This window comes from Scleropages formosus, chromosome 1 (genome assembly GCF_900964775.1).
Source record: "Scleropages formosus chromosome 1, fSclFor1.1, whole genome shotgun sequence".
Lineage (NCBI taxonomy): Eukaryota > Metazoa > Chordata > Actinopteri > Osteoglossiformes > Osteoglossidae > Scleropages > Scleropages formosus.
This window is the reverse complement of record NC_041806.1, coordinates 9402886-9416817: the sequence shown is the minus strand read 5'-3', so window position 1 is coordinate 9416817 and position 13932 is coordinate 9402886. Positions and strand designations below refer to the sequence as shown.

At 42.9% G+C, this 13932-nt stretch overlaps 1 protein-coding gene across 1 annotated transcript; it reads left to right on the top strand.

Moving 5' to 3' along the window:
- The first annotated feature begins 4050 nt into the window (after positions 1-4050).
- On the top strand, positions 4051-13172 carry LOC108934762 (proteolipid protein 2-like). The gene is made up of 5 exons (XM_018752841.2): positions 4051-4482; positions 10104-10259; positions 10455-10553; positions 11124-11226; positions 12314-13172. The coding sequence occupies exons 1-5, from the start codon at positions 4375-4377 to the stop codon at positions 12325-12327; spliced, it is 480 nt and encodes a 159-aa protein (XP_018608357.1). The 5' UTR covers positions 4051-4374; the 3' UTR covers positions 12328-13172.
- The last annotated feature ends 760 nt before the right edge of the window (positions 13173-13932 follow it).

Genomic DNA, 13932 nt, shown 5'->3' with positions numbered 1-13932 from the left:
TGTATGTAGTAATAAATATATTTCTATTTTGTATCATTTTAAATGCTATGAATGCCAGATCAGACCTGGATTTGCAATATTGAGATACTGTACTCTTCTGCTGTTGGTAGGTTGGTTGGTCTATAGCCTTAACTATTGCATGGACAGTTAAAAATTCCTTACCACACACGTCTGTTAAATAATTAGTATTTACATAAATGTATAAAAATATTTAATGGATATCATAGCAGTGTACAACTATAAAAACATTAAAATCATCATTCTGATCCTTCAAAACTGCCTTGGCCTAAATCACTTATGATGCAAAAAACAGTGCGTAAAAAGAGCAGAATTAGCATTTAAATATTTTTGGAAAACACTATGGGATTTCACCCAGAAAAAAATCCATTATCTATATATGATTTACTGTGTAACTATGACCATATAGTACACTATGTCTCAAACACTGAAGAATACTATGATCATGACACTGTATTTATTAAATTGGTAGCATACAGCCTATTTTGTGATCAGCCTGTTAGGAATTTCACATTCCTTAGACTGTAAATGCTTGTGTTGCGTCATTATTTGGATACTAGGTAAAATGTGTTGTAGTGAGAATCCACGTCTCAGTGCATGATAGGATTGACATCACTGTGCCCACAGGTTCCGTATAATATAACTTCACATTAAAATCACTTTTTAATGCAGAGCTCTGTTTCTGGCAAATTAAGGTTTTATATTTCGGGAGAGTTGGGCCTTCTGCAGGCATGTCCTTCTCTCTCGCTGTTCTTCTCTCCCTCCTTTCTCTCTGTCTCTTATTGATATGCTATTCAAATAATCTGTTGTTAGTGGTGTATGGTATGTCTTGTGATCCTCTCAATGCCTCTGGGTAGTGCTGTGTTTCTCGTGTACGAAATATTCTTAGAATTACCGATGATGATGATGACGATGATGATGATGACAATGATTATGACCATGCAGCGAAACTCAACGAAAATTCTCCAGAGTTCTCTTGTATTCTTTATGGAATCCATGTTGGAAAAAATAAAGATTAAACTATTCTGTTGAAGTTTAATTCTTGATGTTTCTTTCTTAAATTTTGTTGTAATATCAGTTATTGGGTTTTTCCACAGAAAGCACATGTTTGACATATTTTATCAGCAACATGTCACTTATCTGGAGTCGCCGCCTGGAAAGTATGAAAACGGGACAGCACATGGAAGTGGCATAGTGTAATATATTACTGTAAACGGAATCAAGCCTTTTCACCAACTTCTTAGACCACCTCAGCATAATGTCTCTCACTGGTTTCATCATGGCATAATAAACAACCACAAAGACGTACGGAAATTTACTGTGGAAAAAATGTGTTTATCTTCAGGGGTAAAATCCAGTGGAAAAGTGAAACGTTGATATTAGGAGTACAACCTCGAAACGCACAGCAGTATGCAAATTTTTCCAAATTCCCAAGCATTTCTGAGACCTTTCTGTGCATAAACATCTATGTGAAACGCCCACATCAAATTCCACTTAGGTTCATTTTAACTGTTAACTTCAACGTTGTTGTCAAGGTAACAGATTGGGGACACCCATATTTCAATTAATTGAACCAGGGCTGCATAAGACTGTAAAGGACCTTAAATGTTTAGAGCAGTTAAATGCCATCAAGTTGAATTTGGCTCATGGTGACCACTTGCATGGTTTCCAAGGTATTTGAGGGTACAGAACTAATTTGCCATTGTGTTCCTCTGTGCCTGTCTGCACTGTGGCAGGAAACCCACGTGAACATGCAAACATGAATCCACACCCAGCTGGATGTGGATTCAGAACCCTGGCATAGGTGCAGTAAGCCACAGGCGATATGCACTCTGCCACCATACTGCTTGTTGATGCTGAGCAGTACTGTCAGGCTTTAGAATGTACCATGTTGTGCTAGAACAGCACTGGGTTTGATCACAGAGACAGGTACTGTGTTACAGTACTTTCTCAAACGGTCCCACTCAGGACTGGCCCTACTAAGAGGTCCCCTCCATTCACAGGTGGCCTAGACAGAAAATCATACACAAGGATTATTTCAGAATGGTTCCTTTATTTGCTATGCTTTACATTTATTTATTTAGCAGATGCTTTTCTCCAAAGAAACTTCCAATGAGCTCTACGTAGTGCTGCCATCCCATACACCTTATTCACCAAGGTGACTTACAGTGCTAGATACACCATTTACACTGGGTCACTCATCCATACATCAGCGGAACATATTCTCTCTGTCACTCACACACTAAGGGGAAACCTGAACAGCATGTCTTTAGACTGTGGGAGGAAACCAGAGCACCCAGAGGAAACCCACACAGACACAAGGAGAACATGCAGACTCCACACAAACTAAGCAGGGATTGAACCCACATCCTCTCGCACCACCCAGGTGCTGTGAGACAGCAGCACGACTTCCTGTGCCACCATGTCACTGACTACTCTTTTAAGATTCAAGTAAGAAAATCCTGGTTTCTCCATGATCTTCTGTATAACCTCCCTCAGCCTTGCACCAAATGCTGACCAGGACAAGTGGTTATTGAAGATGGATGGATGGATGGATATCTACACACACTTTTTTTAACTTTACAACTTTATGTATGTCTGTCAAGGGTAACATCTGGCAAATTTTTTGTCAATTACAGCTAAGGCCGAATATATAACCCCCCCGGTGAAGGTGGGTTAAAGAAAATGCCAATACTTTGTGGCAGTCACTTGTTTGCCCTACATGCACAATGTGGATGTCGATTGCAGCAAAATGCAAATGTCATTCAAAAAGTTGAGGGCTCTGCTTCTTGGAACACTAAGCAGAAGCAGCCCGCCCTTGGAAAGAGTAAGGTTTGTTATCATCGCTCACGCTGGTTGCCACAACAAACTCTTTGATCACAAGTGCCTGCTTAGGCTCTTTTCCTGTGCAATATTTCCTGTCTAAGGTGGCAATATGAGTAAATGATCTATGATACAAAGATGTATTTCTTAGAAACATGTAAACATGAATACTGTTTGTGTTACTACCGGTATTTTTAAGATCTCTTTGCTTCCATGGTAACGAACCCTTGGTGTGCAGGTGTTAAAACAGCTGTGGGCGGAAGTTTAGAAACCCAACGAACGGGTCACAATTTGGGCCGTTTTTAGAGAACTGAAGTTACGGCCAGTTTTTGACATGCTGTAAGACCTCTTCAACTACATAAACACACACACACATTGCCTGAAACTGCTTGTCCCAAGCATGGTCGCAGCAAACCAGAGCCTCACCTGGCAAGACAGGACGCGAGGCCAGAGGGGGAAGGGACACACCCAGGATGGGATGCCAGTCCATCGCAATGCACCCCAAGCGGGACTCAAACCCCAGACCCACCAAAGAGCAGGACCCGGTCAAACCCACTGCACCCCAACTATGTAAACTCTGCATAAAAATAAAAGAAAAAATAATCCTTTAAAACTTGTTCAACTTTGACAATTGATGCTTATATTGGTACCTAGGGTGAAAAGTCCTTCAGCTGTGCAAACAATGTGATTTTCTTGTCATTCTTCCAAGCTCCTATAGAGGGGGGCTACATTGCTGTACGCTGTACCTTACATACGGCATTAACTATTTTAGTGCTTTCTGAAAATCCCTAAAGGAGATTTGTATTCAATCACTTTTGTTATAAGTAGCGTGGCACAATTTTAAACAGCGCATCGTGATAGTCATGTGTGCATTAAATAGATAAATTAATTTTCCAGATTCAATGTGATGTGTTGCAAATAGGAAAATGGCTCTGGAAATGAATATTGTGAGGTAAAACAATGGTACTGCAAGATTTTGCATCACCACGGTGCACCCTGTGAGCACTCCGCTAACTCAAGAGTCGGAGCAAAGTCAGGGTGGAAAACCTCCACCAAAATCCTCCATTTTGTCAACTAACAGGCTCCCTCCCCGTGCCGCCTGGAACACTGCCAGTTCCGCCCCATCCCCTGCAGGCCCCGCCTTAACCCTAACTTCGCCCCGCCCCCAAGACCATCTGCCCCGCCCAGTTACGCCCCGCCCCTCCCTGCTCCGTTCCACTAGGTGAAAACGCGGTAGGCCCTCACGTCCTGGCCAACGCCCCTCCGCTTTTCATTCCTTTCATTGGGGTGACCCAAAGTGAAAGAAGAGTTCGAGAGTTAACCGCTGCTTCGGGCGATTTTTTTTTTTTTTTAAAAAAGTGCCTCGTGTTTGTTTCTTTTTGCGGTTTTCTTTCCAAACGGGTTAAACCTTAACTTAAGACGTTCCCGGCAGCTGCAGTTTCTTTCCGTCTCCAGCTGCTCTTTATTTTTAGACGACCGGTGGGTGCAGTTGGGGCAGTTAGTTGACTGTGCGCTCAGAGAGACCTTCGCAGGATGGCAGACACGACCCAGAGCGGTTCCTCCGGCTCCGGCCCCTCCTGCTTGCAGAGGTTCAGGAGCTACGCGCGCACGCAGAAAGGAGGCATTCTGATCGCCGAAATCGTGAGTGTCCGAGTGTGTCCCACGCTGCCCAAGTTTCGCACTTAATTCTTCTTCGTCCGCGTCGGGTTCACTCCTTACATTTCCATTCCTAAGTTCTTCAATCAGTGTGTTAGCACTTGCCTACTTCGTCTGTACTTTTCTCCAGCACTGTTTTCTTTCTCTTGCTTTCCGAACGCGCGTTAATTTGTGGAGCGCCAGCGTTAAACTCGGCACTGTATTTGACGCGACCCTGGAGCGCTCGTGACTTCCGATCGCGCGCTTACGTTCGCTGCGAATGGCGGGACTGACGCTGTGCCGCCGTTCGCTGCGCCGAGCCGCCGAGCGTCCGAAAAGTCGTGTACAGCCTTACATCGTGTCACGGCCTTGGGCCTAATCCCAGCCAGCGGTCTGTAGCGCTGCTAGAGAGCATTTGTGAAATAATTCTCCACTTTTTTTTTTTACTTGACATTCATTGGCAGCATATCCAGAGTTTTACCCTAGTTTGTGAGTGAGAGTCTGGGGGGGGAAAAAAAAGGTGTTACAAGTCAAGACAAGTGCGCTGCGAAGTGTCGCGCTCTCGCAACCAGACATCACCAAATTTGTGTAACTCTGTTTTATGTAAAATATATATCTATCCACGTTCCCATGCAGATCTGCACAGCTCAATGAAAAGAGGCTTTAGCCGTGCGCCCCCGGGAAGAGTGTGTCAGATATGCAAATACGTTAGGGGTGATAGGCGGTTCCGCGCCTCTTGGTTGCCATGGCAACCATGTACCCCTGTCAGACACTTGTTTACCTCCCTCGTGTTGGAGCGAGTTTGTGAATGGGGATGGTCTTAAATTTTGCCGGTGTTCTAGGAAACTTCTCGCATGGTGGAAATGCTGTTTCTAAGGAGCGGCCAGGAGCCGAGGCGGGCTGTAAAGATGGAAAGTTTGACTTTCCGTGGAAATCTGTGAGTCACATTATTGCATACAGCGGTGCCAGCTGCTGCGCTCTATACTTGGCACATTGCAGCAGGGACTGTGAACTACCACTTGTTTAAGGAGGATCCCACTGGATGCTGTAGCTTTACCTGTAATTCAGAAATGTCCAGTACTAAATTTTATTTTAGGGATTGCATGCAGTTTAGATTTATTAATTTTTTTTTTTTTTTTTTTTTATTGATGATGAGGGTCACAACAGCAGACAGAGCACAGAGAAAAGGGAAATATGTCCACATAGAGCGAGGGCTCAGGGTCAAAAGGTTGCAGTTTATCAGAGGTCTGATCATGTCGCACTTTCTAATAACTTCCGGTAAGGTGTCCACATATTCCGGAATTCGCTGGAATTGCCATGCAAATCACATGTGAGTTTATCAAGTGGGAGAGACTTTAACACTTCCGTCACTCACGCGTTCGCAGAGGGAAGTTCAGCTTTCGACCACACCGTTAAAATACATTTCCGTGGTAAATACGTAAGAGTAGATGTACATTAACATCGTCAAGGAAGGGCTTGGTTATTTAACAAGAGGATGTTTGGGTAGAAACCAGTTTTTGGTTGAAGGTCTCTTGGATCATTGCGTGAACCCCAGTGCAGTAAACTTGTATCTTGCCGCATTCCCAGAATGAGAGCATCACAGTTCCAGGAGACGCTAAGAGGTTTTTTTTTATAATGAGAATCATGATCCTTGTTTATCTGCACAAAGTATTTAATTCATATACTACACGGAATAATGTCCAAATTAGAATTTCTGCCACGTGGTGTGACAATTGACATACAGATTTTTTTTTTTTAAGTAATTAATTTTTGGGATCTTGTTTCACTGCGTGACAATGCCCTTAAGTGCATGAGTTGGATTTTACAGCGCAATTCATGAAATGCTGCTGAAATAGACCTGCATCTCGTCAGTGGTTGGCATAACTGTATTTAGTGCTCTCTAAATCGAGTACATGGCAGGCCCCGGTTTTAGAGCATGGCTCGCTGATATTCTATGCCACAGGGTCAGACTATTCCCACACCGCACCAGTTAACATCACTGGTTTCTATGACAAGCATCTGCTTTGGAAACAAGCACTGTCAAAAGCACAGGTTCCTTTCAGCAGTACTGTAATAATTTTTTTTTTTTTTTTTTGCATTGATATGTGATGAATTGCATGCAAGATTTAGTTTTTTTTTTATTATTATTATTATTATTATTATTATATTGATACGTTATTGGTTGTTCTAATTGTGAAAACACTGGTGAGAAAACTGTAAAACAGCACTACATCAGTGAGGGCAAAGGAATGGAAATTTATACCAGCTTCCTGAAAGTAAACACTTGAGAAGCTTAATTTGAATTCCATTACTGTTTCTCATGCTTGGCTTCCTTGGAGAATCGCAGTCCTCGCTGTCTGTCGGTTCGAGAAACATGTTCGCACTCATGAACACAGAATTTTTCGTTTGATCTCTTTTACATTTGTTTGTTTTAATACTGGATTATTATTATATTTCGTGGCAACTAATTTTGTCTGGATTAATCATTTTGAGAATTTTGTTTTGACTGTGGGTTTTTTTTTTTTTTTTTTTTTCCCCCCTCTCCTGCCTCCTTTCTCTCATTGTAGAAGTGAAAAGGTGACTGTGTATTAAAACAAGCCCTACTGTGTATGTGATTGATGAAGAGAGGGGGGGGAAAAAAAAAAAAAACCTCAGGATACAAGACAACAGATGGCTGTGTTTAGATTATGTGTTAAATGTGACTGCCAGAAAAAGGTGTCATAAACTTGGCAGTGAGACAGCATGGCATTTGTTGCCAATTCTGAATTTGAATCTGAAGAATAAAAACTGTGCCAAAGGGTTGTTCGGGCGACGCACTTTCACTGTTGGGTAGTCGGGAGTAAGAGGTTCAACATGGCTTTTCATTAAAACTCTGGTCCGATCCCCCCTGCACAGTGTAGGTGCCCCCCCCATCCTTTAAAGTCTGCATGTTAATGTCAGTGAGACACACACACACACGCATTGGCCGAAACCACGGGGTCGCGGCGAACCGGAGCCTAACCCAGCAACACAGGGTGGAAGGCCGGAGGGGGGTGGGGACACACCCAGGATGGGACGCCAGTCTATAGCAAAGGCACCCCAAGCAGGACTCGAACCCCAGGCCCGCTACAGAGCAGGACCCGGCCAAACTCGCTGCACCGCTGCCTCGCCACCCCCCCCAATCATTGAGACATTATTTTTAAAATAAAATAAAACAGACCAGATTAGATCCAACGTTGAGAGGTGCTTGTCATGCTCTCCGATTAACTGCTTCTGGATTTCTGTAACTTGGCAACCTTATCTTACTGCATTTTAAATGACTTAAACACAAGCCAACATTGCATTTTAAACTGCTGAACTTTGCTTTTAGTCATTAAGTATCCTGCTCCGTCGAACCCCGCGGTCACTCATTCAAGCTGCAGCCTTATCGCAGAGCATATTGGCACAAGGTGAATTTTTAATCACACGTTATTACCGTTGTTAAGCGCTCTTCCAGCTCATGGAACCACCTGTAAGTTTTTTTTTACACACCGCGCATTTGAACGGAGGCTGTTTGTTTTGGCCGTTCCGCTGTACTCGTCACTATAACGCTGCAACGCCCTGTCAGAACGATCACGGTGATCTGCAGCTCTCGGTAACATTTCTTACCGTTTTCTCGTAATTCTCCCGAGTCTGTTTTTTTTTTTTTTTTCTGTTGTGTCTAGCAAATCAGATTTCTTCCATTTAGCTAAAAATTGCAACTGCAAACAATTCCCCAGGAAGTCTCACAGGATGGAATGGGTGGGGCAGAAAATAAGGAAATGAAAATGAATGCATGATACAGTAAATACTGTATTTTACAGCAGTGAAATTTCAAGAAAAACTACGGTATGCATGATTTACTGTTACTTAGACCAGTTTAACTGGAGAACGGGTTGGAGTGAAAGCAAGCATTCACAGGGCCCCCTGTGGAAAGGGGTTATGACCCGTGCTTTAAAGAATTGCACAGTCTTGATGTATTAAAGAATCATAGCTATAACTATGAGTGATGCAACAAGTTTTTAAGGAAGCACTTTGTGCAATTAAAATTTTAGACTGTAATAATTGTTGAATTAGAATTTGGCTGGAAATGGGGTGCTGATGAGCAAAGCTTTCGTTGGATGTATTTTCAACACCGCATACAGTTCAGATAAACATGTTTGGTTTTTTTTTTTTTTTTTTCTCTCCCCGTCTTGGTATTTACAGCAGTATATGCGTCTCGGTGGACCGATTTGCAGCGGCTCCCTTCAAAATGTTTCCAAACATGGTGGTAATGCTTGAATAGCAAACTTGCTCGGCAGAAGCTGGTGGGGCGGGGGGGGGGAGGGGTTACTTGTGATCATTTATCAAGCGCATGCACTTGAGTGCCAGAGTGGGTTGGTTGTGATTTTTTTTTTTTTTTTTTTTTTTTTTTAAAAATACAGTCGCTGTGTTCTCTTCTTAAAAATGATGTATTTCCACACTGTGAGTCACATATCTACTTGATGTAAAGTTCTTTTGCTCGTTGAAGGTCTCACACCGGATGACAGTGTATAAATAGTGTAGGAGAACACAGAGTGGAAGGGCGTTTGTTTGGAGAGTTTAAGGCAGTCAGTTTGACTTTTATTCGGTTCTCGTCCAGGTTCGTTACCTCCTATTTTACTCTAACGTGCTGTGTCTTGCTCGTTCCTCTGCACTGGCTTCCCATGGCTGCCCAGATCAAATTTAACACCCTGGTTATTGCCTACAAATGCATCAATAGAACTGCTCCCAGCTATTTACAAGACTCGATCAACCGCTACACCTCAGCCAGACCCCTTCACTCATCTACTTCTACTCACTTGGTGGTCCCGCGCGCTAAAGGTAAAGCACGGAGGTTCTTGATTCTGGCTCCGTTGTGGTGGAATGACCTTCCCCTCCCACTCAGAACTGCTGAAACTCCGTCTACATTCAAGTAAGGTCTGAAAACGCACCTTTTCCGGACTCGCTTCGCCAAAGATCGCTCAAGCTCAAGTAAGGTGTAAATGTTCATGCACCGTAACTTCACGATCATCCCCACATAAGGCTTTACACAGCCGCTACTCCTGCATTGTGTGTAAATGTTTGTGTAGCATTTTTAAAAAAAAAAAAAAAAAAATTGTAGGAAGGTGATCAGGATTCATCTATACTGAGTTTTGTGCACCTACTCGAGCGATGAGCATCGGTGCATAAAGCGGAAAGAAACAAACCGAGTTTACGTAATCACATGTCTGCAGCTGTCTCTTTTTCTCCTGATGTACTGCACAAATTGCATTTTCTCTGAGATGTGTGTCGCTTTGGAGAAAAGTGTCTGCTAAATGAATAAATGTAAATGTAATGGTTAACTGGAACCTTTGTACAGTGGAATCTACTAAATTGAAAACTTTAAGCACTTACCGTATGAAGTCACGGGCCTTTTTTAATTTATATTGAAAGCTTAAAAAGAATAGAATTTATGCACTTGAACTGCAAGGGAAAAAGCAAGAAATGATGATTTCTTTGCTTAGAAAAGTAAAACAAGCATTACTTGGTTCAGATTCCGTTTGAATTAGATGAGCAACAACACAGCAGGTTGTCGTTGCGGCGGATTTGTGTTTAAGCTATGAGCGACCTGCTCGTCTCCTCTCTTTCAGGTCATTAGTGTGGTGGTCATCATCTGCTATGCAGCCTCTCGCTACGGAGGCTTCTCCACAGTGCCCATCGTCGAGCTGGTGCTGGCTGTCGTGTACTTCATCATCTTCATGAATGGTCTGGATGCCCAGATTCAGTTTATCAGCTGGGTTTGGAGTGTAAGTTGTACATCTGTCTCGCGCGCACACGCACGATATGGGATAGGGTCTTCAAGTGTAACCATAATCATGAAGAGAGGAAACTAAAAACACTTGGAGTATGTATGCTGGACAGCTGCAGCTGTCCCGCTTGAGATGTTCTTACTCGATGGATTGGTTATGGTTAGTAACGAATCCTTGTTCTTCTGCTCACAGGACTTTTTACGGGCTTTGATTGGTGGCGTCCTCTACCTCGTCATTGCTTTGATCTGCGTGATTGGTGGAGCGGGAGATGGAGCGCGCATCGCAGGCGGGGTGAGGAGATCTTCCTCGTCTGCCCGGTCCGTTAGATGAAGCCTGCATTCTTGGATCAGACAACTACCAAACTAATTCCGTAACCGCGATTGCCGTTCTTCTCTCCGTCCAACTCTTCCAAAATTCTGTTTCGTGTACTGCTTGGCCACGATCTCCGCCTTCCCCTTCTCAGGACCGTGCACCCAGTTCTCGCCGCTTCGCCGCTGACCACCGTGCAAAACGCTTTCGAACGCCATCTGCTCTCCTAAGCCTGTTTCCGTCTTGATAAGCATCGTATCTTCCGCCTGTCTGGGATTGCCCAACACGGAGGGTTCTCTCTCAACTGAGAGTTTGTCTGAAATACAGGCGTCGTTTACAGCACATCACGAGCTCTCTTCGGTTTCTGGTCCTCACTTCCTCATGTTTCCTAGCTGCTGTGAAATACTGAACACAAGTTTAGATTACTGTTACTGTTAACCTGCTACTGTCACTTACGTCGATGGCCAGATGTTCACTGAGAACAGTGTGAAACAACGAGTGGGGATGCCTGCTTTGCATAACTGTAAATATCACTGATTCATTGTGTTACAGGTGTTTAGTTTACTGGCAACCATCCTGTTTGCTTATGACACCTACATCACCTTCAGGGCCATCAAAAGTAGCTCAAGCGCACGACATACTGGAGCCCCCACAGGTAAGTGTGGCAAGGGAAAGCTCTACATGTATACGGTTCTGGCCAGCTGAGCTAATATCATATATGTATATATAGTTCATATATCTATATAAATATATATCATATATATTTTGTAGATTTATTGGACCGATCTAAGAAAAGTCCTCTTTAATATTTAATTGTATTATAATTTGATTATTATACAGTGGGTTATTTTCATCTGATGGCCACTCATTCCTGAGACCAGGTTGGATAACTTTTCCAACTACTTGTACAGTACTGTTGGAACTATGTGCTGTATGGTCGGTAAATGTGTGATACTGAAGTGTGTTTGGTATTGTTACTGTATTAATGCATTCATAATACAGTAAATGGCCTCACTACTCTGCCAAAAAAATGCATTGTGCTGATCTTGGTACAATCGCAGACATTGCATAATAATTTCTAGTAATATGTGCAATATTCTGGTAATAGGAAAAATACAATTGCGGTGTAAAGGGTATAGTGCTGACCTGTGCTCGCGCACACACGCTGTCTGAAGCCGCTCGTCCCAAGCGGGGTCGCGGCGAACCGGAGCCTAACCCGGCAGTGCAGGGCAGGAGGGGGAGGGGACACAACCTGGATGGGACGCCAGTCCACAGCAAGGCACCCCAAGCAGAACTCAAACCCCAGACCCACCGCCCCTGCCGCACCCCCGCCCCCCCAACCTGCGCTGAGCCAGTGAATCAGCTGAATTTTTTTCTTTAAATTATTTATGGGGAGCTGTTGGGTAAAGAGCGCTCACTGTGTGTATATTAAAGCTTAGGCAGCAGATGCCTTTCTGCATCTTCTAAAATTTTCATATCACTAATAAGAAATAAAAATATATAGTCTAAATGGCTGATGTAATGATGAGGTTGACCGTAACCCAGATGTAGAATTCTTGATCCCCCCTTCGACATGTACATTTCTGTACTCTGCGTGGCTGCAGAATCATGATAAAGGTGATGACCAGCAATGGGTGTAGCTGATGCCACTTGCTCGCTGGGGACCCTAGAGTGCTGTAGTAGGATGTGCTGGTGGTACTGTGGTGGGAGGAAGCAGCAGTAGCCAGTATTTCTTTTTACAGATGAGTTTGCTTAAGAGGCTCCACTGCCCCATGAGTAAGCAAAACAGGAGGATCCAGCGGTGGCACCGGCAATGCTGAGTAAAGGAAAGAAGGGAATCGAGCAGAGAGGACAGAATCCAGGTGAGCGTACAACAGAACCGACAGCACCAAACCAAATGATGGACATCAACAGGAGTTTTGAGTCATATCAAAGAGCTGGTCACAATGGACTGATTGGTGATGGACGGTTTATCTCAACACCTTGGCGGAGCTGAGTGTCCACCTCAGCAACCCTTTTCACTGTTTTTGTTGTTGTTGATCATTTACTGCTTACACTGTCAGAAGTGTTACAATGCTCAGAATACCCAACACTATAATGAAAGCTTTGATTTAAAAAGTTTTGACGCAGCTTAATTCACCTTGCCGGGTGCTTTCCTTGTGGCACAACTTGAACCGAAACGTAAAATATTCCCTGGAAACGAAATTCACGTTCACTTGTTATAAATTGCTCAATGCTTTAAGTAATCATCAAAATAAATGGGAAAATATTTTAGGCTCAATTATATTGTTCCATTGTCTCATTGAGTTCATCTCAGTCCTCATATTCATGTTAGATTACACCTAGGTAAATTTATAACCTCACCAAAAATATTCCCCATATCACCGTTAGTTTTATCAGGCATCCAGTTGCTTGGTCAAAATTTCATTCTTTTTCTATAAAGCTGTTTATATTATTCAGCTTCTGCTTAGAATAGTGTTTTATAAAATATTATATACTTCATGTACCTGGAGGGAAAAATTAAGATACCCTTTCCCCAGGCACATTTCATAAGTATCTGTACTTGACCTACTGAGTTCACAATTTTTACACTGATTTCAGTTTTGAGCTGATCTTAAATTGATCAAAATATTTTTAAGAATATGTCTGTTGGGTTGTTTTGCTTTTTTATATATATATATATATATATAAACTCAGAAAGGAAATTGCCTTAAATCTCTTTAAACCTTATTTATGGCTTCTCAGTTTTACAGGGTATTACTGATTTATGTACTGTAAATTACGAATTCCTCCATCAGTGTGGAAAATAATAAAACATGCTTCTGAATGCTAATGTGGAGACAGCAATTTTCATTTGACTCTTTTATTTTAAGAATATGACCTGTCCCAAAGTGTGATTATCTCTGTGTCTTCATTCATGCTTCTAATGAGAGTTTTTTTTCTGATTTGATCTAAGATCCATCTCCCCCCCCCCCCCCCCCCCCCCCACCATCCATGGTATCCTTAAAAGTCTCCTCCAGCACAACAGTTCTAAAAAGCCTGTGTTTTTCCTATCCTGCTTTTTCAGTGTCCAGCTTTCACATCCACGTAGTGTTGTAGAAGACACCACAGCCTGAATTATTCTACTCTTGTTTTTGTGGACGCATCAGCACATTCGAGGACCTTTTCCAGACCTTTCGTAGCAGCACTGCCAAGTGTTAGTCTTTGGTGTGTCTCCACTGTTGGATCCCTTGCTGTGAATTATTAATCCCAGGAGGTAAAATGTTGCTCCTTATTTTTCTTTGTCATCCACTCTAGTTTGCTGTTGTACACTAGTTGTCATGGTTTTAGTTTTCCTCGTACCATCCAAAGACATGCAGGT